The sequence below is a fragment of the Phaenicophaeus curvirostris genome, chromosome Z (genome assembly GCF_032191515.1).
Source record: "Phaenicophaeus curvirostris isolate KB17595 chromosome Z, BPBGC_Pcur_1.0, whole genome shotgun sequence".
NCBI classification, from domain to species: domain Eukaryota; kingdom Metazoa; phylum Chordata; class Aves; order Cuculiformes; family Cuculidae; genus Phaenicophaeus; species Phaenicophaeus curvirostris.
The window spans coordinates 26348760-26373356 of record NC_091431.1 but is presented as its reverse complement, the minus strand read 5'-3'; the positions used below and the strand labels follow the sequence as shown (position 1 = coordinate 26373356).

Here is a 24597-nt window from a genome sequence, read left to right as displayed (position 1 = left end):
TAGAGGAGCAGTCCCATTCTGTGCCTTTCACTGTTTTCCTGAGCATCAAGGCCAGCTTTCAGTTTATTGGGAGGATGTTAGTTGGACACCAGTGGGGAAGGGAAGAGGTCATATAGGGGAGGACTGATGTGCTTCAAAATGTGATCGCGTAAGCATCTAGCCATGCTTCAGTGTATCCAAACCCTAGAGCTTTGTGGCAGTCAGCCAAGTCTTGTCCTAATGAAAATTTATAGCTGAGATTATAGTAGGGCAAATCATGTTTAGCAAGTCAACTGAATGACACTGCAGTGTCTAGAACACACAACAGCAGTAACAAAATGTTTGTTGCGGAAGCGGGTGTTTGGTTTTTTTTCTTATCATACAGTAGACTTAGCGTTATTCTCAAAAAGAATTACAGAGAGTGTTGGTTTGTCAAATTATTAAAGGATAAAAAGTTACGTATTTCCCCAGTAAGCCATTACTTTCCTATTAAGTTTTTATTCCCCAGTCATTTGCATCAATAACAAAGCAAATTTCAGAGTCAGATTTCTGAATCTGACTTCCAAAATACTCAATGGAAATCTTAAAAACCAACCAGCCTGATTGAGCATAATTTTTCTCTAGTTCATGTCAGTGGGCCTCAATTGCTGTCAGGGAAATGGCCTTTGATTTCAAAGGAACTCACTTGCATAAAAGGAGAGCATTTGGATAAAGTGTTTAAGATGGTATCATCTTCTTTTTGTTAAAACTAGGGATTTTTGGCCAGATATTCAGTAAAAAACACTATAGCACTGACGAAGATTAAAAACATGTACTGAAATATATCTGGTGAATTATACAGAATTGTTTGGGGAACTCATGTAGACTGTGTTGATCTGATGTGTAGACTGTATTGCTTTGCATGATAAAATATAGGAATCACCTTTCAATTTATTGGGGAGTTCTTAAAATGTCACTTGTTCCAAAGAAGTAAAATTTAAATTCAACACCTTTAAGCGTTCTGTTGTGGAGAACAGTGTTAAGTTAATCGTGTTCTCTGTATATCTTCTTTCCAAATACAAAATTTAACACTGCTGTCCTTTTCCTAGTTCCAGCGGCTGAGCCCATAGAGTATGCTCAGTTTCCTTTCTACCTCAACGGATTACGTGAAACTTCTGACTTTGTGGAGGCTATTGAGAAAGTGAGAGCCATCTGTAGTAACTACACAAGCCTGGGGATTGCCAGCTACCCGAACGGTTACCCGTTTCTGTTTTGGGAGCAGTACATTGGGCTTCGTCACTGGCTCCTCTTATCCATTAGTGTGGTTTTGGCTTGCACGTTTCTGGTGTGTGCCCTCTTCCTCCTAAACCCCTGGACGGCTGGGATCATTGTAAGTTTATTATAAGGGTCTTTGTTGAAGTCAAATTCCTTTCAGCATAGCTCTTGCTGTAGTCGGGAAGGTTTTGTTTATGTCTGGGCCTCTGGTGGAGTATGTATATTGCATCATTCATTATATATTTATTCAACTTGAGGGGGTAGGGTTCATGCTAAAGGTACAAACCTTAATAACCTTAATCCTTTGGCCACCTTTTTTGCACCTTGAAAGGTTTCTTAGAAAGGCACATAAACTTTTGCCCTTGCTCAGATGCATGCTGAGAAATAAAGACACGGGAAAATTAAGAGCTTTATTAAATATTGAAGTTATTTCTAATTATTTATTCCTTCTCCTTTTTATCAGACATAGTTATTTTTCAAGGCAGCTGCTTGTAACTAACTTACATTTAAATCTTCCCACTGATTTCTGAATGCAGTCTTTCTGGAAAAACTGAAATGGTTGGGTTGTATGGTGTACACTGTGGAAACAGTGTAACTTAGCTATGCAGGACAAAGAGCCGTAAAATTATAAACTGAAGAGAATACCCCTCCATACTTTCTGTAAGCCACCATAAGCCTCTCAGTAAACATTCAAGTTAAATTGAGTGATGATGTTCCTATGTTTAAATTCCATAAACTATCACATGGTTTATAAAATGCCAGAAGTAGAAAAGCGTAAAACAGTTACTAGTTTTTGTAATGTACATTTATACGACAGGTATGTTAAAACATAAATGTTTAGTCTAGAATATTTTTCATAGCACTTAATCAAGCAATTTATGTTATTACCCTTGATTCATTAGCTTATAAAATCATTTATTGTAGTGCATACTTTTTTCCCTTGGAAAAGGCATTTATTTTCAGAGTCCACCATTGCTTTTATGTCTGTCTTTTTTTTTCTGCTTGGCTTTAGCAACTTCTAAAGTTGATTCTACAGATTTCCTCCCCCCCCGTTTTCCTCAATTTTTTTTTTACAAGGTAGATGAAAGAAAAATAAAAGCTTTCCCTTAGATTCAGCTGTTCACTTTGTCCATGTTAAATCCCTCCAAGTATCTTAAAAGTTCAGAGCCCCTCTGTAATCCGAGACTCATCAGCTGAATATGGCATTCACTTTCTCTGGGCTTTAGACCTACTCAGAAGTCATCCTCACTTATATTTGCAGTTCTGCAGAAAAAAAATTCCAATATAGGTATTTGAAGTTACTTTTTCTGGAAGGATTGTCTGAGAAACAGGTGCAAAAGAGAAAACATGTTTTGAGGGGGCATCCATGATAAGGAAGAATAAATTGTTTTTCAGATCATTGGTAAATTGTAACTGATGCAAAAATGGTGCTTGGTCTGTTAAATGGTCCCTAGGAGTATAATTTAAACTGGCTCTTTAGCAAGTTATTGTCCTTGAGCACAATGAAACAAGGAAAAGATGTTTGTCTTTGGGAGTATAATTTAAACTGGCTCTTTAGCAAGTTATTGTCCTTGAGCACAATGAAACAAGGAAAAGATGTTTGTCTTTGGGAACATAGGATGGCTTTGAGGCATATGTTTTATAGTCACCATGTTGTTTTGAAATATCTTTCTCTTCATGTGTCCGGAGTATAAGACGTTACTAACACCTGTTTGAAATTATCTAGGTGGTGGTGCTGGCTCTGATGACTGTGGAGCTGTTTGGCATGATGGGTCTAATTGGAATAAAGCTGAGTGCAGTGCCTGTGGTTATCCTAATTGCTTCTGTTGGCATCGGTGTGGAATTCACTGTTCACGTTGCTTTGGTACGTAAAATCAGGAAGCATTTTCAAAACATTTTAAAATAAAATGATGGCGACGTTAAGATCACAAATCCTTACTTAGTCTCTTAAGTCAGTGACATCGTTCTCAAAAGGAATAGGTGACAAATAGTTTTGTGTGCCGTTCCGTTTGTCTGGATAGAGTGGAGCTGATGCTATTGAGGCATTCTCCCAGGAGATAAGAGGGGATACTTTACCTTTAGTATCTAGTTGCCCAAGTGATACAAATAAATAGACAAAGCGGAGCTCTTAATGCACCTTACTTCAGCCCATACTCTTGGGGTACTTGTCTGCAGCCTCTGTACTCCTGTCTAAGTGCTGTGTAATTGTTTGTTCCCTCGTGCACATAGATTCTGTACCTTGTGGAAGAGAAGCCTTCAAAGGAGTTTTTCAAAATTACATATATCATTTGATATGTCTGGACCACTAAAATTTGAATGTATTTGGATTAATTTTCCTCTTGAAAAATCAGCACCTTCTTTCCAGAACCGCATCAGCTATTAACAGTGGGTACAAACGTGCAGTCTGTAGGAAGATAGTTTTCTGATGTGAGGAGGGGGAGAGTAAAGTGTATTTTATATAAAGATTTTCAGCATTTTCAAGGATTAGTGTCCAAATCTAGAGTGCATCTACTCACCTAGCTCAGTCAGCCAGATGAAGAATACATAGAAGTAACAGTTCACTTGCAAGGGGGCATTTTTGGGTGTTCAAGTTGCACAAAACTCATCTTGCTTTATTTGGTGACAAAGAATAAAGTAAAGGGCTATGGTTGAGTGGTCAATATAATATAATCTCAGAAGTGGAGTACTTACAGTTTGATAGGATCTCTAGTATATAGTTACTGTATTAATCCAAAAAGAAGTGAAGGGAAGGGACTGTAAGGTGCTGGTGACATTGGACGGGAGTGCAATGGGTCTTCTAGTCTCAAAGGGAGTACTGGTAGACTTCTAAAAGGATCTGGTGACAGTGAAAAAGAGAACTAATGGGGACCATAGCACACTAGAGATGGCCAAATACTGGGAACATATTGTAGATGATGTACAGAGTTGAGGCACATAAAGTGATAGGATGGAAAGTGTACAAGAGGAAGAAAGAAACAACAGTTTCTTGGAATTGAAGATTTAAAACAGGAAAACTGGAATACAAAAAGACAAAATAACTACTTGTTTCTGAATGGGAAGAAACTAATTTACAAGAATTCATATATAAAAGTTGCCTGTGACTGAAGGTAAAATGGCAAAAAAAAATGGAAATTGCATTTTTTCACATTGACTCTGGAGTTGAAAACTTTCAAACATCAACTTTAAATGAAAGACTTCAAATTATAGCAGCAGTACTGTCCTTCTCAGAACTTCCCATGTACGAACAGTTAAACCAGTGTTGCATAAATAAAAAAAGCAATGCTGGAGCTGTTGATACAGATATTAATTGAACTTGCATAAGAGTGCTTCACAATCCACTTATGGTTCAGTTCTCTGCTATCACTTGCAAATTGTGACCTTGGGGTTTTTTTTAACTCTGCAAATAAATTTTCAATCAACAGTAGACTCTTGCATTATGCATTCTTTAATTACATGCATATACGTATGTTTATATAACTTGGTAATATGTTTGTGGATCAGATCCGATAGCTCCCATTCATGTGTCATCTCACTGACAGCTGCCTTTACCCTGAGTGGAATTCTTCATCCATTTATGTATATGGGAATGTAAGATGTCATGGATACATTAATTTTCCGTGACCACATTTAGTCCAATACTGGAGATTATTAATACATGATTTGGCTACATATCGAATAAGGGCTTGGAATCTCACTCCACATGTACGTATTGTTGGTCTGCTTGTCCCACAAAATAACTTTTCAATGTGTTGACTAATGTCACCCCAAATTTGTCTGATATATGAAAATAAGCTGCTAGAGAAGAGAGACTTAAAATCCAGGACCAAGAGAAAATTGGCTGGTTGAACTCATATCTTATGTGCAATAGAGAATTTGGTGAAGAGAGAGCCCTTCTAAATCACAGGAAGAAGATCAGCTTGCTTCTTGTCTTCTTAAACCACTAAGTCATACACAGAGGAGACAAATTCATATGAAACAATATTTGAGTGGCTTTGATACAGCTTGTTCACTAAGGAATTGGGGGGAGAAAGATATTTCACTACTGTGTTCAGCACTATTACTAAGGCAATTTTATATGTATAGGCCTGCTAACTTTGAAGTAGTGTAAGTTGCAGAACGAAATTATTTTGAATGAAATAGAAGTGTTAAAAAAAAAAAAAGGGCAGCATGCAATCTGAGGCTACTTCATTCCAGTCCCATTGAATATGCTGAGAACTTTCCATCAGTTGGGTGCTTAACTGTGAGTAACATCCAGTGGTCCAGAGCCTCGGAGCAGTGATAAGAAATGTGCTGTACTAGTGGTCACTTCCACAAAGAGGAACAGAAGGATCTAGTGTACCAATAAACACTTCTCTGTGTGTCACCATGTACCTGAACTGAAGCTACCAGCCCATGGTCTGTGTCAGGTGTATGGGAAGGCCTGTATCAGCATTGGCTGTTCCTACAGCAAATTTCCCATGATAGTCATGGAAGCAAGAGTAAGAGGAATAACCCTGTAATTTTGACACCCGAAGTGCTATATTTATTATTATGATCTGCCTCTGTAATCAGGGCTTACTCCTGTTGTCTGACTTCATCAGCCGCTGTGTGGTATGACTGCAGAGTCAGGCTGCCTCCTGAAGGTTGAGCAGCTATAGAGATACTTTTGATAGACTGTAGTTATAAGCAATTAACTGGGGAAAAACTATGCTTGCTATAAGAGAGACTGCTTGGAAGGTTCTGTGCATCTGTCTCATGAAATGGATTTTATTATTTTATAGGCATTTTTAACTGCTATAGGAGACAGGAACCATAGGGCTGTCCTTGCACTGGAACACATGTTTGCACCAGTGCTGGATGGGGCTGTGTCCACTCTGCTTGGAGTGTTAATGCTCGCAGGATCAGAGTTTGATTTTATTGTCAGGTAAGGCATTTGTGTGTGTCTTGACTTTCTTTTTAAAGTAATAATAAATATGCTTTTAATTTTTAGTCACTTCAACCTATCTGTCATTTTATTACTATGCATGGTGTGTCAAGCATGCTTACATCATGGTTCTGCTTTCCTTCTGTTTTATTAACTCCTTGTTACATGCTAGACACGGTAGTGTTTCCATTGCTGGTATAAAAATCTGTTCCAGGAAAATCTGACACCCGGCATGAAAGAACACAAAAATTGCCCTCTTTAGAAAGCTTGCTAATTCTGGGTTTGAGTCAGTTCAAAGCATCTAGTATTGCCTGGTACTAGGTGGGTTTAACCTTCAACCTTTGGGTCCTCCAGACTTCTTGTGTGCACAATTTGTGTGCAAAGGGCACATGAACCTACAAACAGGCAGCAACTATTCAGCGAGAGACTCTCACTGGGTCTTCTTTCTGTCATTATGTAAGGTTTACAGCAGCATGTAACAGGGATAGATAAAAAAAGCCCTGTTTGGGAGCTGGGGAACTGTAAGTATGAGCACAGAACTTCATATTAAAATTTTGTAAAGCAAAGCCTGAAGGCCTTTCTGCTTAGAACCACAGGCAAACTGTTTCTTGTGAATTTAATTAAGACTGTGAATTCATCAAGTATGAGAGGAAAGCGAGTTTTTTGGAGAGGGGAATTTGAGAAGTGTAATGAAACAGATCCTATGCTATTCCAAACAACCTGTGGAGCTCTGCAAAATGGCTAATCCTGGAAGTAACACGTTCTTTGTGGCAAACTACAGCACAAAAAAAAGTATCATCCAAGCCCTGAAAAGGAACTGAGGTAAAACTGGGCCAAACAAAAATGTTCTGGAAGATGACTTAACAACTTAGGTAGACAGAAACTGGATAGATGAGTAGACTTAGCTGACATCCATTTGACAACGAGAACAACAAAATGTCAGAGGCAGGCGCTGAGAAAATGGCTGCTAGATCTCATCAAGATTTTTTTGTTTATGTGCATATGTAAGAGATTAAAAGAAAGCAGGCAGTTTGCAGTTAGAACTCATGTAACCTACATTATTACTGTACAGATATTGCATGTCCTGAAATAGAATGTGTATTTTCTCCCTAGTCAGTATTTTTTGCTTTAATTTATTGATGTTAAATAAATAAGATAGAATTATTCTTTTAGGACCTCATCTTGTAAATGTTGGAAAACTTTGACATAGAGATTATTTACAGATTTAACCTAAATTTGCAGGAGTGCATTTGGTGTACTAATTTCCTACTTGACAAGACAAGATTTTTGGCAAGCTTATTTTTGTGTTATAGCAAGTGGAAGATTGTAGCAACCCTCCACACCAAATTTGGATTGGATGTTCTCTCAGTTTATAAAATGAGCCTTTCAACTTTTCAACTTATAGTATTTTACTTTCTTTTGGCCATCAGTTTCTCATTTTCTAGCACAATCTGACTTTACTTTGCCATGTATCAAAAATAAAATAAAGCAAACTATGGGAGCCTGAGCATTATTATAGTGGGTGAAGAAGGTTCCAAACTTCCGGAAAACGATAGATTAGTCCAACAATGTGCAAGATTAAGTAAATTAACAGACATTGTATACACCAAGTGGTCAGAGCTGTAATCCTCCTGTTTATCCTGATCTTAGATGGATGAAATGCAAATGTTTTTAATGCCTGTTGTTGATCTCTGTCCCAGTATAAAGTTCTGGTGGTTTATGTTAGTGGAGTGGATTGGCTTGCTGATTTTTGCTAATGCAGATCAGAAATTCCCAAATGTTTACAATAGCAGGAAATTTGTAGTTTTACAGGAGGCTGATATATATGATCAGATGTGGAAACAGGGAGGCAGTAAAGTTTGTTGCCAGCTAGACAATGTAATCAGCAGACCCATTAGTAGCAAACTTGCCCTCCATTCTTCTCCTTTGCCTTCTCTTGCAGGAATTTACCAAGACTGAGTCCTTGAAATCATTAGTTACAACACAGCCTTAAGTTTAGTCTGAGCCCCAGCTGTGCCGAATACCAACTAGCAAGGCTTTCGTTTTACTGACAGGTTTACCTTGGTATTCATGAAGGATCCCAGACCTTAGCCCTCAGTGGTGGGAAAGGACAACCACTTGTGCACTTTCGTCTTCTTCCATAGTGCTCCAGCCTTTATGTTTGAATTGGCTGATGCAAAACAAGAGTATTCAGAGATGCTAAATTGTTCAACAAAAGATTAGCCTGCAATGCAGCTCTGCCATTGTGGGGTGCTCTTACTCAGTACAATGCTGAATCTTACTATAGAATGGGTAGCATTTTCTTTGCAGAAAGCGGGTTCCTGTATTGTAAAAAGGTTGCAGTTCGAGCTATTTGGCAAAACTGGAACTCTCAGAATTCTAGGCAGAAAGTTGTGATTAATGAACAGCAAGGGAAACCCTTACCTGATACACTGGAGATTTAATTAGAGATTCTGCTGTATGATGCAGAAGCATTTCACAGTGGATTAGCTGCTTGGAGAAGAGGGCTTCTTTTCCTTCTAGGCTAAATTGTTTAAATTCTACACCCTTCACTTCATTTGTTTGCTTCTGCTGGGTTTTCACTAATGGGGGCCCCTTTTCATTGTATTTGTGCTTTCAATCCATTCAGCTATTCACTGCACATTCCATATTTTTGTGTTTGTGTAACACATTCATAAATAACATTACATGCTTCCAGATTCTGGGAAACTAACAAATGTAATTTTTTTCTTTCCTTTATCAACTAACACTGGGTTGTGGAATGTAGCTTCTCTAATTCAAAAGGTAAAACCTCCTGTATCTATATTTTGTAAATGATATAATTGTTTACTATGATATTAGCAATATTTTAGATTTAGTTAAGTATACATATTATTTTAACATATTTAGGAGTTATTTGTAATCCCTTATTTCTAATAATATTTTTTCCCCAACACCTCTTAAACTCTTTTAGATATTTCTTTGCTGTTTTGGCAATCTTAACCATTCTGGGAGTTCTCAATGGATTGGTGCTACTTCCTGTTCTCCTTTCATTCTTTGGACCATATCCTGAGGTCAGTAAAATTAATCATGAACAGAAAAAGTAATACTCTCTCTGCACCCCTGCCCCCCATATTACTCCCCTTTTTAGAAACTTTATTTTTTAAATTCTGTTGGATTATATTAGATTTTTTAAAATCTCTAATGAATGTGCTGTTTGTTATTTAGTTGATATTCTTCTACCTATATTTTTAAGGATTTTATAGGTATTATTTTAGAGGCTGCAATCAGCAAACTTGATATAAGTGTAAGATTATTTATGCTTTTAAAACATAGTGTGAAATGCAAACTAGCCTGTAAAATAAGGATTTTCCCCAGTATTTTGCAAAGGGCAGTTTGTTTTGTACACATACCACCTTCTTTCCTACCTCACTGCCTCTGTTGCTTCCCTCAAAATATTTGACTGAGCAGACCACCAGGAAGGCCTGTGTGGACCAACATACACCAGTGGTGGTCCACAGACCACACCTTGATATCCATGACTGGTCTGCCAGAAGGTACCCCTCCCTGTGGTATGATCTTGGCTCAAGGAACATTTTTCTGGAAGGCTTCGCTTAGACGTTGATGAGTTTACAGTATAAAGCCCAAGTCCAGCAAAAAAAGGATTCATAGATACCAAATTTGTATTTGGTTGTTGATTATTCACTACCTACTCCATAGTTAACACAATTACCGTGTTACGTAGGGCTATCTTTATCACATATCAATAGAACCAGTGTGCTTCACAGTGGTTGCTTCACATCTCTCTATATATGTGTACGTAGAAGAATAAAACACAAGGTGTCTTACAGCACTAGGAAAATTTCAGAAGTGCTTTTTTTTTTATTATTATTACTTGACATAGTTTTGACAGTAGTGTGTGATGTCTCATATTCCTGACAGTATACATGACCTGTCCCTTACTCAAGCAATATATATATTATTACCACATACATTGCTATTATATGTGTGCCCATTTCTCTTTGCGAAGTCACTGAACCATGCTATGCATACACGCTTGAGATGAATTTATGAAATCACTGTTAATGTATGCTGAAGGGGGGGAGAAGCACTTGTATTATTTTAATATTAAAAAATGGAAAGGCATGCCTACACACACATACATGTGCTTTCTGAGACAGCAGTATCCAGAAGAATCTGTGTAATCCTGTTGACATACATATCCACAGATGGTGATCACGTGTCTTTGGGGTTTTTCTTCCTTACTTTACTCAGTTCTGGATAAATATTCATTAGAAAAATAGTGCTGAGGTTGTCCTGGCGTGGGAGAGTGTATTCAGCATATAGCACTAATGATTAAAAGGCTAAAGCTAATTGAATGTTACTGAATGCAATGTCATTATCAGGTTTCTCCAGCCAATGGACGAAACAGATTGCCCACACCGTCTCCTGAGCCACCCCCCAGCACCGTGAGGTTTGCATTGCCACCTGGGCACACAAATAATGGGTCAGATTCCTCTGATTCCGAGTACAGCTCTCAAACCACAGTGTCTGGTATCAGTGAAGAGCTTCATCAGTACGAGGCCACGCAAGGCGCTGGGGCACCAGTCCATCAAGTAATAGTAGAAGCCACTGAGAATCCTGTCTTTGCGAGATCCACTGTAAGTAGCTTGTGTATGGACTGGCAGGGGGGCAATAAGAGTGTTTAAGAGGTTTTTTTATTTAAATCTATTTCTTTTTGTGGAAAGCTCGTATTTCAGGTTGATAATGCTTTGTGACTTTGTGCAAAACCTTGTAAACTGGAGGTGAAGGCTTTTCTCATCCTCTTCTTTAGAGTCGAGTTGATGGAAAAATGACGGTACAAAAGCAGAGGTCTTTCACATGTGTAACTACTGTTACGGTGTATTGGCACCAGCCACAAGAGAGAGCTCTCACTCTTGTTTGCTGACTGTTCTCAGAGAGAGAACAAGGAGAAATTAAAAGATCTGGACCTCATCCACACAGCTTCTTGTGGATCACAATCGCATATACCTCTGACAGCACATTTTGGGGAAAAAGATTGATAGAGCCAGAAGAAAACAGTTTCAGGGTTCTACTAAATCTTAGGCCTGTTGCATCTTACCACTGGGTTGGCATAAGTGTGATTTCAAAGGAAAGTGAAAAAGCTCTGCCTCTTACCCCTGCTGATGCTGCATGCTGAGCTGCAATGTGGATCTGGTTTTGTTCAGCAGAGGCCTAGAAATAGGTACAAGCACAGCCACATTTGAAGTTGGTCACGGTTTATTGACTGATGTGGCCGCCGCACTTCACGCTTTTTACAGAAATCAGAAAACAGATTCCTACAGTCTGTACAAACTACCCTACTAACATCCTGTGTATGAACCCTGCATGGAACAGAGCCTTTTCCAAGCGTCTGCAGCTCTGCTTGTTGAACAAGAGAAAATCTAGTGCTTGTCACCCATCCCGTTGAAAAGATGGTCCAGTGTGAAGGAAGCTTACAATAATGTTTTCATCTGTTATCTTGTGTTTTTCTGAAGATATACATTCCAGTTTTTTACAACTTCAGAGAAAAACTATCTGGAAAAATCAACAATTATTGGACTCCGGAAAATTACCTTTGTAGAATTAGAGCCAGGACAGCATTATTACAAATGTTCTCAGCATAAAAAATATGCAAGTATGGTATTTGTTTGTCTTGCTTTGTCAGAGGCATAACGATACGTCTTTCTTTCAGGTGGTTCAGCCAGAGACAAGGCATCAATCAAGTCCCAGATTACAGTCTAATCCAGAGTCCAGTACACAGCAGGTGTGGTATCAGGGCAGACAACCCAAACGGGAAGCAAGGGAAGGGCTGCGACCACCTCCTTACCGCCCTCGCAGGGACGCTTTTGAAATTTCTACTGAAGGGCATTCAGGATCTAGCAATAGGGATCGCTCGGGTCACAGGGCTCGTTCTCATAACATGAGAAGCCCGGCGTTTGGCACCATGGGCGCCACAGGACCAGCGTACTGCCAGCCAATCACTACTGTGACTGCCTCGGCTTCAGTGACTGTTGCTGTCCACCCCGCAGTGCACAGCCACAGCTCTCGGGGAGGGAACTTTCCGTCCTATGAGGGACACCATGAAGCTGACCATGGGACATTTGAGGACCCCCATGTGCCTTTCAATGTGCGGTGTGAAAGAAGAAACTCTAAAGTAGAAGTTATAGAGCTGCAAGATGTTGAATGTGAGGAAAGGATACCTGGCAACAGCTCACAGTAAGGTAGGTCCGTCTGCTGTAGTATCAAGGTTTACCTGTGTCAACAAATGGTATGATCAAAAGAAAGGGGAAAGATTAAATTTCTCTGAGGTACCTTTCTTTCAGGTAGGTTGACTTAGTGGTCCCTGATCATCTTAAATCTGCTGGCCGTGCATATAGTACATTTCACTCTAGAAATCAGGTTGGATAAGACAGTACTTTCCAACACTGAGAGGTTTTACTGGGTTCAAGCATTAACTACTTCCAAGAGCCTTGTGAAGTGGGTGGGTTCGTTGTACAATCCCAGTTTACCGAATGAGGAAAATGAAGCTGAGATGTGATGTAGTGTCTTCAAAGTTGTATGACTGCATTTACTATTGATAGGTCCTTGTCTTCTGATCCCAGGCACATTGTAAAACATCATAGACGGAATGACATTGCCTAGGAGAGTATAAAATTGCCAGCTACTTTAAGAGTTGTCCTCTCTTGAGTAAAACTCCCTGGAAGGATTAGAAATGTGTAGTGAGGACTGAGTCACTCTGGAAGGTGGGCTGAGTGAGATATGGGAGGGCCCTACAAACCTAGTGCATTGCTGAGTGGTGGGGTGACCCCTGAGCTTTGGGGGCAGAGACCCACCCAAAAAACTCATACACTGGAGGAGTCCTTGGACTGATCTCTCCCTTGCCAGGAGCAGCTGCAGTGGCTACTGCAGATTTGCATGGGATAGAACTGACCTAGCAAGACATTATATATGTTCCTTTGAAACAGGAACCCAAAATACCCAAGAACTTGTGAGACTTGATAACAAAATCATTGTCCTTCTTTCGACTGCGAAGAGAAGGTTACAGGAAACAGCACTGTTTCAAATAGACAAGATATTTTAGCAGATGTTTGGGAAAACAATTTTTTTGAAAAATTTCCATTGATTTAACTGGGAATACTTTGAATGGGAGAAACCAATTGAGTTTTTACCTTGAAAGGTTTTGGGGGCTTGTGCCTAAAAAAAAAAATTATTACTATTTTAACTCTGTTTTTCTCTTTGGGGGCAAAGAAGTGTTAAAATAGTTACTTAGCTGTGAAACCCTGTTTTTCTCCTTACTTTTCAGTGACAGACACTAGTTTGACCAGAGTAAGCCATTTTGTTATTTTACATGAAGGCACACATGCACATACACATCAAGAGTTTTGATGGAAATATTTTGACGAATCATAATAAAATCACCTTCTGATTGATAAAATGTCTCTCCAAGCATCTCAAAATGCAACTAGACATTCATTCCCTTAACTTCACAGTCTGTAAATATGGCAAGTAATACTGTACTCAGAATAAGGAAATACTTGGCCTCAGCTTTTTCAAGCTGAACTGCATGGTAATATGAGATTCTTAACTGTGCGCAGTATTAGATGTAGGATATTTCTCCCTGAAGTGTTGTCAGTTTTGACTGAATTTGTTGCAGATACCTAAAGCTGGGAACTCAGGTATTAAAGCATCTGTATTTTTTAATTGGCATCAGTATGTTTTTTAGCAGCAAATTAATGACTGAGACTAAAGGGGAGTCCATGTTTCCTGACTGTTAGCTTTAACCACAAGAATCATGAAATGAGTTTTGGATTAGCTTGATTTGTTTGTTTTTCTTGAACTTTAGTGAATGCTTGTTTTTCTTTTTTAATAACTGAAGCAAAGAAGAGGCCAAAGATGGAAAACTATATTTACAGAACTGCTTGAAGAGAAGAACTGCTTGAAGTCATAGAAAAGGACATGCTGCATCAGGACAACAGTTCACTGTTACTGTAACCTATTGTATTATTTTGTTAAATATTTCTTTAAGTATTTAAAAGTTGTACACATATGTAATATACAAAAGAACAATGTAAAGTAGTATAATCTGGAGTCTTTTGCCACTGGGCAATAGAATGGGGACAATATTGTGTGCGCTTTGTACTTTTGGTACATTGATCTCTGTGCCACAACTAACCTTAATCTAGTTCTAAATTTCAGCATAAGTTGCTGCTGCTTAAATATTGTATAATTTACTTGTATAATTCTATGCAAATGTTGCTTATGTAATAGGATTTTTTTTTGAGGTACATGTCTGTTTAAAATATTTTAAACTTGCGTATCACAACCCTGTGGTAGTATGAAATGTTACTGTTAACTTTTCAAACACGCTATGCGTGATAATTTTTAAAATAAGCAGATATGAAGAAAAGCAAGTTAATCTGGGAGGCTTAAATAGATTCAGCTATGCGCAGGTTTTGTTTCGCTGTGTGTACCCATGTGTGCATCTGGAAGCATGCATGCTTCTGTGTGTGTGTTCCTGATGTACTATAGTTTCTCTTTTACTGTATGGTAACAATTGGTGGGCCTGTAAACCCACTGATGCTGATGTGAGTCTGGCTTTCCCTGTTAGTAGGCACTAGTGAAAACAGTGTTGGTGTTTACCAGCATATACCATAGACCGCTATCATCAAAGGCCCAGCTAAAGTAGAAGCGAAGACAGGGAATCAAGGTTTGGGGTTGTGGTTCAGTTTCTCACACTCTTAATGGCTTGGTTCACATTACTTTGGTTGAGTCATTTCACTGCCCCATGCCTCAGTTTCTCATTCTGTAAAATGGGTATAATTACACTTACCTACCTCCCAGGAATGTTATGAGGCTTAATTACTGTTTGTCTAGTGCTTTGACTTCTTTTTTTTTAATTTTTTTTATTTGCAAAAGGTGCCAGGTAAGTGCAAAGACTATAACCATTTATTTTTCACTTCCAAAGGTGCTGGATATTAAGAGGTGCTGATAGTTTTAGCAATTCCATGAGCATACGCCTTATTTTAATATTGATACTGTTAGCTATGAGTGGCATTAGAAGCTGGATAATTGAATGGTTTGATGGTGAGCCACACCTTACCTGTGTCCTTAGGACACTGAAAGCAGTATCTTTGGTCACCTTATTTTCATGGCAGGAAGGAAGTTAAGAAGAAGAAGAATCAAATGGAAGGATAAAACAAATTCTATTTTCACTTTTTAAATGCCTTTCTGATGGGTCCAGGACTATAATGACATGTAAGGCCTGGTGTGTTCTTTATGTTTGTGTTTTCCTTTGCTGCATCAGCACTTTTAATTAAAACAGCTAAACTGGGATCTCTTTGCAAAATGTAATTTAGCTTTTTTATTGTTTTTTTTAAACTAAAAGGGGATTGCTGCAGGTGAAGGGTCTGAAAAAAACACTACAGACTGTGTTCCGGTTGGAAACACACTCTAAGAAAGGAGAACCTTAATTTAAAATAATAGAAAAAAAAATCATTATTTCTGTGTTCCTCTTCTTTTCTTCTGCCCTTCTCCGAGCTGTTTTTTAGAGCAGGTAGGTGTTCAGTTTTTTATTCAGAGCCAAACAAACACAACCAATATACAGATTCTGAACACAGCAGTGGTGGGGCTTTTCTTTAAGTATGATGCCTGAATAGCAGTGGCCAATTCTTTGATGGGAAAGTGTTTTTCTCCAGTGGCTTCAGGGAGTCTATCTTTGCCCACAGACCTTGCCAGCATAATGAATGGGGATAATTAAAATGCACAAATTTCCATGCCTTTTTTGCTCACTTGAAAACACTTTGATATGAGGCACTTGTTTACAAATGTCCAATGTGAACGCTCGAAGAGCAGGTGGCGAGAGCCTGGTGTCATTCCCATGATACATAAGCTACTGTTTCAATGCACACTAGGGGTTAATGTCATAATTGCCTACTGGTCCAGTTCACTGTCTTAACACAAAAACTCTTAATGTCAAAAAGACAAGGAGCCCCAATTTATCATTAGCAGCATAGTGACCTCAGATCATACAAATTCTCCAACAAAACTGTATGATACTAATTGGAAGCTATTTTCAAGCACCAAGTGTGTGCACTCCTGTGTCAGAGGTCGGCAGGGCTCCCATTGACACCACCGCCGTGGGCTGCCTTGCTCCTTCCTCTTTCTTGGAAGGAAGGGGGCCAGGGCAAGCCACGGTGTCTCCCACCTGCCCCTGCCCAAGTCCTCCTGCATGCTTGTGTGTGGGTGAGCTGTCTGCTGCTTCGTGCACAATGTAGACCTTCTTCTCTGATAGTCACATTGGCAAGGGGAGAACTCAGTGGCTGGCAACATTTATTTTGTTTTGGTTTTTAACTTTTTTAATCATGGGTGATATTTATATTTTTGTATCATAAGAATGTTTTCTTACAGTATTTGTCATGCCAGTTTATAACAAACAAGATGCAGGGATTTTATTTCTATTGGAAACACTATTACAGCTATGTTTTTACTGTTTAATGGATTTTTATTTGTATAGAGTGCTTACTAATGTTAAATAGGAAAGAGTATATAACATTTACACTAAGGATTCGTTGTAGCTTTTAGCATAAGGAGTTAAAAGGAAAAAATATTCAAACTGGGTCTCATTGCCTGCCTGTATTGGTAGGAGTGGGTTTGTGTCATTTCAGTTACAAAGATAAAATTATGCCATATAATTTATTTATATGAAAATTTATTTTTGTAGTGTACATAGTAGTCATCAAGTCTTTCAACAGAAGTATATTTTTAAAGAGTTTATATGTAATGATACCATTATGTTTTGGAACACTGCTGAGATATGATTACGGTGCACACATTTCCTTGTAAACCCCCTGGCAGAAAAGAACAGTGTTAAGAGAGAGAGTGTGGATATTCATACAATTCTGAACTGTGTCTTAGTTACCATTTGTGATCTAGCTTGGTTCTCATTTTAAAGTTGGGATGGAAATTGTACAAACTCTCTAAATATTAATGTTCAAACACTGATAGAAATTCTAACATGAATAAAAAGTATTATAACTTATTGGCTATGGACTTGGTTGTTTATAGAGTGCTTCTTTATGTACTACTGGTCGGCTGTGCGGGCACAACCATGTAATCGTTCTGATTTGGAGCATGAATTTGGGATGTTTCAGCACTTGAATGTCTGGGAGATTCAGATTTGTCCATTTTGGAGCAGCAGCCAATTCTAAAATTCCATCTAAATTGTAACATGCTGGTGCCTGTCTGTTGATTCTGTTGCCCTTGTTATGTCCTGGGGGATAGATTTAGGACTGGATTATAGCTTTCATTCTCACTCTGAATGAAGCATTTTTTTAAGATTTTGATCCCTTGGGTAAAGGAGTTTACATACAGGTTATTTCTGCTTAGAAGTAGGAGAAATTTTCTTGTCTTTCTCCATCTGTGGTTGATCCCTAAACTGGAATTCAAACCATCTGATATTCCCACTTTGTGGAACCAAAAATAAATAAATGTGGAGGTCTGAAAACTGCAGCGCTCCATAGGAAGGAAGGCTCTTGACAAAGCTCCTTCCAGGAGGTACAACTGCAAACTGGAGTGTGAGGTCCCCATGCCCCTCACAAGCACTCGTGGGAAGAAGCAGAGGCTACTGTGGGCAGCAACATCTGTCTGGAGTTATTTACATAATAAACCTCAGTGCAGTTTGTGTTGTGCAAAAATACTCTGCTTAACATCCACCAAAGTGCCACAGAATCAGCGATCCTTTACTTTATCTTATAACCTGTAGGTGAATTTTTCATGAGTCTTCTAAATTTCTCATAAACAAAAAGCCCAAACACGTCTTAGGTTAGTTTCTAATTCAACCATTCATGGTCAGAGCAAATACAAATACAACTTTTTATTTTATGTTGCTGAAAGTTAAACCAGAAAAGAAAGCAATACAGATAAAGGACTTGAACTGCAAAACTCCTACATGTGTTTTTTTTGGCTACTCAAAATAATTGCCTTCAGATCCCCAGGACTAGCCAGGCTGTCAGGTTGCAGATCTGGCCTTAGAGGGTTACTGCCTGTGAGAGCAGCGATCGCTGGAGCCTTGCATTAGCTCAGCTCACTGACTTTGCCTTTTGTGTCCCAGCCATTAGTGGGAACAGCTCCATTCACAGGACTGGAAACTGTATGAATAAGTAAATACATTCAGCCAGTCAGAGCACAGGATTTTTCTTATAAAATTCTATTTTGCATCAATGATAGCTATTTACATTACTTGTCATGTTTAGATTTCTAATCAATGGCTCTTCTTGCTGTCAGTCTTACTGACCCCAGGTAAGGCCGTAATCAGGTTTTTGTCAGAGATTGGTCATATTTACTCAGGCCTTAAGTAAACATGTGGCCACATTTTTGTTGGCACAATGCATGTATTTAACAGCTCCAGGAATGCTGCATGCTGCTAAACTGCAGCAGCATTGATGTATGAACAGGTGTTTCATTTTTTGTTAACTTTCACTCCCAATAAGCATCTGAAACACCGACTGTTTATATTTGAAAACCACCATTGCCAAATTGTAATTACTTTTAATGCCTGCTGCAGGTAATGAGAACAATTACTACTTCCCTACACAATTTAATCATTCTTGCCCTTTTTGTTGCAGACACGTTGAACCTTACTGCTAGAACACGATGCATGCCAGGAAACTGTACTGCCCAGCCTGAATCACTTAGAAAAATACACGCCTAGTTTAACTTTACATGGTTAAGTGCAGCTAATTAAATACCAAAAAAAAAAAAGAAGTACGGCTGCTGTGATAGGATAAGTTTAACATATATCCTAGTATGTTTGGTACTGCAGAAACCATTCTGCCTCTCTGGATACTGTGTAAGCAAGGAAATTGCTACCTCAGATTTTTGAGTGCCTGCAGTGGCATCCCAGCCACTTAACCCTACAAGAGCTTTTCTAAGTGGCAGCATCTTAACGGCTGTAACTGCACATGTCACTGGGATTTCTGCTACTACAGTGACTAAATTAGCAACTGACATAGGGTAAGGTTGCAATGGAGAAAGTTCTATGTCCTTTGGGTTAGTGAACTCAGCTTGCTCTAAGAACCACCAAAACCAAGGCGCGCATTTTGTTTTGCTAATTGGAACATCCTCCCAGGCTTTTCTCTGGGCTTTACTCAAACTGCCAGTTAAGAGTTGCTGGATCTCTGTGTCAGCTAATTTGAATTAGGACCTGACATTTACACGGTGGAGATAGACTTTTGTACAATGAAAAACAAAACCCCACAGCTTTCCTGACTGGTCCCTTGAGCTCAGACCTTTGCAGTGGGGCTGACTTGGCAGGTCCCCAGCTGCCTACAGACACCACAGCCTTGTGAAACTTGCGGAGGAGCGAGGCTGCAAGCCATATCAGCTGCAAAGGGGGAGGGTTGGAAGCTGGAAGTTGGAAAGTGCTTCCCAGGCAAAGGAAGGCTCTGCCTCAGTTGAAGGGGAAGGGCTGGGAAGCAGGGGCTAGACTTCATTTACGGGTGAGTGAGTTAGGTGGGTTTCCCCATCTGTTGAGGGGGAAAGGCCATTGGAGTGTTTGAAAAGTGATTTATAGCAGAAGTGCGAGACTCTGGGTGCTCTGGGAGTGGGAGAGCTCCACCATCTGATTTAGGAGATCCACAGTGGCATTGCAAATGTTTTTTAAAGCCTACATAAGACTGCTTTTTCCGTTCCAGGTTGTGTCCAATTTAGCAACTCTGGATATTTTGTTCTGAAGTTTATTCTGAATAAATGTGTAGGGAGAATCTCTGGCTAGCCTAGAGGAAGGGAAAGGAAGTAAACAATAATTATTTGATAACTAGAAAGGATTAAAGAAGAGTACAGTTATGGGTTTTTTTCCTAAATTTTGTTAATTTGATGAAAGAAAATCTTTTCTCTTTCCCTTGTGACAGACATTGTGTCTTGCCCAGAATACAAGAGGTTGCATCTCTCTGGTCTTAGCTTTTAAGTGAGGAACTTCCTTTAGAAAAGGCTGTCACCACAGAGTGCTGCTCTGGCACTAAGATACCTTTACTGAAAGTATACATAAGTCACCAATGATGAGTGACAAATTGCCTTTGAGATAGCTGGATTTAAACTAATAATGTTGATGCTAAAATACCAGTTTACCCTTTTGGAGTTAATAATCTTATAATCCACCTGTAATTACAGTTTACATCTCTGAGCCAAAAGGGCTATTTGTTCTCATTAAATAAGATACCAGATATTTTATTAGTACTTAAGACCAATAAAGGTAAAATATTTGAGTACCTTATTTCAATAGAATAATTGGGGGAAGTAGTAAACTCACAGATTTCATCCCAAATAACTAGCAGGAGAATTCAAATTGTCTTTCACTTTGTTGCTTCACTACTACGCAATCATTTAAAATAAAGTAGGCTATATAATTTACTTCAGTAATCACTATGCTTCTGTACCATTTTGCAGCATTTTAGAAGGCTAACAGGTTCAAATTTAAATTTTTGAAAAGACTAAAGAAGAGTGCAATTGTACAGCACCCACATACACCTGAATCATAGAATGATAGAATCATAGAATAACCAGGTTGGAAGAGACCCACCGGATCATCGAGTCCAACCATTCCTATCAAACACTAAACCATGCCCCTTAGCACCTCGTCCACCCGTGCCTTAAACACCTCCAGGGAAGGTGACTCAACCACCTCCCTGGGCAGCCTGTTCCAGTGCCCAATGACCCTTTCTGTGAAAAATTTTTTCCTAATGTCCAGCCTAAATCTCCCCTGGCGGAGCTTGAGGCCATTTCCTCTTGTCCTGTCCCCGTCACTTGGGAGAAGAGGCCAGCACCCTCCTCTCTACAACCTCCTTTCAGGCAGTTGTAGAGAGCAATGAGGTCTCCCCTCAGCCTCCTCTTCTCCAGGCTAAACAACCCCAGCTCTCTCAGCCGCTCCTCGTTAGACCTGCTCTCCAGCCCCCTCACCAGCTTTGTTGCTCTTCTCTGGACTCGCTCCAGAGCCTCAACATCCTTCCTGTGGTGAGGGGCCCAGAACTGAACACAGGATTTGAGGAGCGGTCTCACCAGTGCTGAGTACAGAGGGAGAATAACCTTCCTGGACCTGCTGGTCACGCTGTTTCTGATACAAGCCAAGATGCCATTGGCCTTCTTGGCCACCTGGGCACACTGCTGGCTCATGTTCAGTCACTGTCAACCAACACCCCCAGGTCCCTCTCCTCCAGGCAGCTTTCTAGACAGACTTCTCCTAGTCTGTAGCCCTGCACAGGGTTGTTGTGCCCCAAGTGCAGGACCCGGCATTTGGCCTTGTTAAACCTCATGCCATTGGACTCTGCCCAGTGGTCCAGCCTGTTCAGATCCCTTTGCAGAGCCTCCCTACCCTCCAGCAGATAAACACTTCCACCCAGCTTAGTGTCGTCCGCAACTTGCTAAGGGTGCCCTCAATGCCTTCATCCAGGTCATTGATAAAGACATTGAACAGGGCTGGACCCAGCACTGAGCCCTGGGGAACCCCACTTGTCACTGGCCTCCAGCTGGATTTCACACCATTTCCCACCACTCTCTGGGCCCGGCCATCCAACCAGTTTTCCACCCAGGAGAGTGTGCGCCTGGCCAGGCCAGAGGCTGACAGTTTCTCAAGCAGAACGCTGTGAGAAACTGTGTCAAAGGCTTTGCTGAAGTCCAGGAAGATACATCCACAGCCTTTCCCCCATCCAGCAGCCGAGTCACTTTGTCATAGAAGGCGATCAGGTTAGTTTGGCAAGACCTGCCTCAGATAACATCTCACAGACAGATACAACTTGTCATTTTAAGAGTTAGTAGTATACAATTTTCTACCTGGCAAAAGGACAGAGTGAGGTGGGATCAGTAAGTGTCTTTTTCTTCACTCCATCTTCTCAAAATTTCAAAAAAAATTGTAGATTAGGTTCTTGTGAAAATAGATGAATGGAACAAAAGTATCTATGGCATGGGCTCATACATTTGTAGTTTTATTCAATCTAGCCCATAGTGAATCAAGTGAGGAAACAAAACTATGTTATTTTTAGCCCCTAAAAAAAGATCTGTGTATTAATGTAACTAATTATGAAGCATGTAACCCATGAAAATACTAACCAACACACAAACTGTGGTGTCCAACTCCTCTGTTTAAGTCACTTAACATTGCTCTATTTAGTTACTTGAACTTCTCACTCTGCATCTCTATGCTGTTGTCAGGCATTTCAGTTGAATTTTGAGGAAAAGTGTAAGTATGGGGGAAAAAAGTGCTTTTAAGCACATTGTTTGTGAAAGCCTTAATTTCATTCATGAATAGATTTCCCAATTAATTATATAGCACATGGATTGAAACCAATTTCAGTGAATGTTCTCTAGTGCAAAAAATGTAATGCTCCAAAATATCTGTACCGTTTCATTGAATCAGTAGCCCATGAACTAGCGAGGATTTACATGAGTTGGTTATAGTTCCTTAGGACCCCACAAATTAAGAAGTATGTTCAGGTCCTCAAACACATCCAGAGGAGGTCAGCAAATATTTCTATTATTTCTATTTCTGTTTCTATTTCTATTTCTATTCTATTCTGAACTTTTGAATGTTTTGTTACTGAAATAAGCAAAAAAGGAGTATCAACATTCCTGCCAAATTTGATGGGAATAAGCCGTGATTCAGCAAAGGTATTTAAGAGCCATAAGCATCTACTGCTTTTAAATTGTCTTCAGTGGGATTACATATGGGTAAATCTGCATTTGTACCAACCTTTGCACGGTCTATGAACAGTGAAAAGTGTAGTCCTAGTTGTGCTATTCATACTCTTTCTTTAATCCATGACATGTAACTTGGGAGCAGTGATTCTCTCCTATGGAGGTGCCCTCTCCTGTCATTGACTACAAAAGATATACAGATTCCTGATCGTATAAGCTCTAACTCATACTTGATATAGCAGGCAAAGATGAGGGCAAGAATAGAGTAAAAGAAATCAGTCTTTTTCTCCTTTCAGACTGTAAATTGTAATTCAGTTAATGATAATTCTGGGACTTGTTGAATGGATTCATATACTTCAGGAGTCTTTTTGAGCTGTGTCTGAAGGAGAAAGTTGCACAAGGAAACCCAACAAGCAGAGAGTTTTGTTTGTGGAAGTGACTTGCCTCACACCCATGTAAGGTGTGCAGAATTGCTATGCTGGAATATCTTTGTGAGCCTTCAGGTCACTGCCTTTACAACCAGTCTTATTCTCATTACTCTGATATTTTATGATTGTGTTCCATTGTGGCCATTCTATATTAAATAATCACCTTTTTTATTTTCCTTTTGTTTAAGTCTTACAAAGCCTTTGAAGTCAAGAAAATTGCTGTAATCTAAGTTCAATGACATCGTTTGCACCCTTTACCTCCATAAAACTCTATCTCTGCAGAGAAATAGCTCTTTCCCCTTCCCCCCCATATATACATGCTTGCATTCATAACAACACTTCTTCCCCTTTTTGCCCTTCCTCTGCTTTGCTTTCCCCCTTCCACATCCTCTTGGGGATGTCCATGCAGCATCCAGTGTAGCTCTTGCTTCCCTGGTGAATCTGTCAGTGTCCAGGGATATCTGTGGTACACAGGTTGAATGGAATTGATAAAAAAACCTAACAAAAATAGCTGTTGCAGAAGTACAAGATCTCTTGTGTGCCAGTAAAATAGTACCAATTTTAGGCTGGGCAGGCCTGAGGAGTCCCAAAACGAAATCTAAGAAGCCTCTCAGAGTATGTTCCCTGGGAAATGACTGTGTTTTGCTTTTTTTTTTCTCTTTCTCTGCTTTATGTGTAAGTTTCACAAGTTGTTTTATGGTTCAGGCTTTGCATGAGTCTAATGGAGAGTTTTACGTTTTTGAAAATCAAGTCATTTATATCAGACATGTTTAGCAGAAAGAGTGCTATCACGGAAAACTCAAGATTCTCTCAAGAAAAACTAGCATGGGCTCTGTTCCTTTGAACATTTGAGCCCTTTGTTTCACCATCACAATGGGTAGCTGGTATTATTCAAGTGGGAAAACTTAAATAAGTACTAAAGTATTTGTAGAAATGGGATGTGAGTACCGCAACCGATAAAAACACATGTTGGAAAATACAAATTTTACTAGTAATGATGATAAGACTTAATTCAGCTTGGCAACATGGGACTTGGATATTCTGCATGCAGTAGTACACACACATGTTGAGGTGCTTCTTTGTTTGTCTTCATAAATGCAGGGTGAAGGGGTGCTGAAACACAGAGAAACAAAAAAGCCAGTGAGCTGCACAGTAGAAAGTAAAAGGAAACAGCAGAAAAAGAAATGAGAAAGAACTATACCTGAGCCCATGTGGGAGGACTCACAAAAGTTTCTTTAAAACGTGCATTTGAATTTTGTATAAAATGACTGGGGGTGTCATTCTGCTGGAAAAGAGAGGCTTGGCTGTGCCTGGATGCTGAGCATAAGA

General features: G+C 39.5%; 1 protein-coding gene across 2 annotated transcripts in view; it reads left to right on the top strand.

The window, feature by feature from the left end:
• PTCH1 (patched 1) overlaps nt 1-12561 on the top strand; it is a 62505-nt gene extending 49944 nt beyond the window's left edge. Inside the window, exons 18-23 of one of the 2 annotated variants that reach the window (XR_011339434.1) lie at nt 1068-1348; nt 2960-3097; nt 5994-6136; nt 8904-8920; nt 9090-9189; nt 10522-10661. Coding sequence is in view for 1 of the 2 variants with exons in the window: in XM_069881029.1 (XP_069737130.1) it covers nt 1068-1348; nt 2960-3097; nt 5994-6136; nt 9090-9189; nt 10522-10776; nt 11850-12377 (1445 nt within the window). In the remaining variant the exon portion in view is untranslated. Of the gene's footprint in view, nt 1-1067; nt 1349-2959; nt 3098-5993; nt 6137-8903; nt 8921-9089; nt 9190-10521; nt 10777-11849 lie in introns of those variants that run through there. The other variant, XM_069881029.1, reaches the window with a different exon arrangement.
• The last annotated feature ends 12036 nt before the right edge of the window (nt 12562-24597 follow it).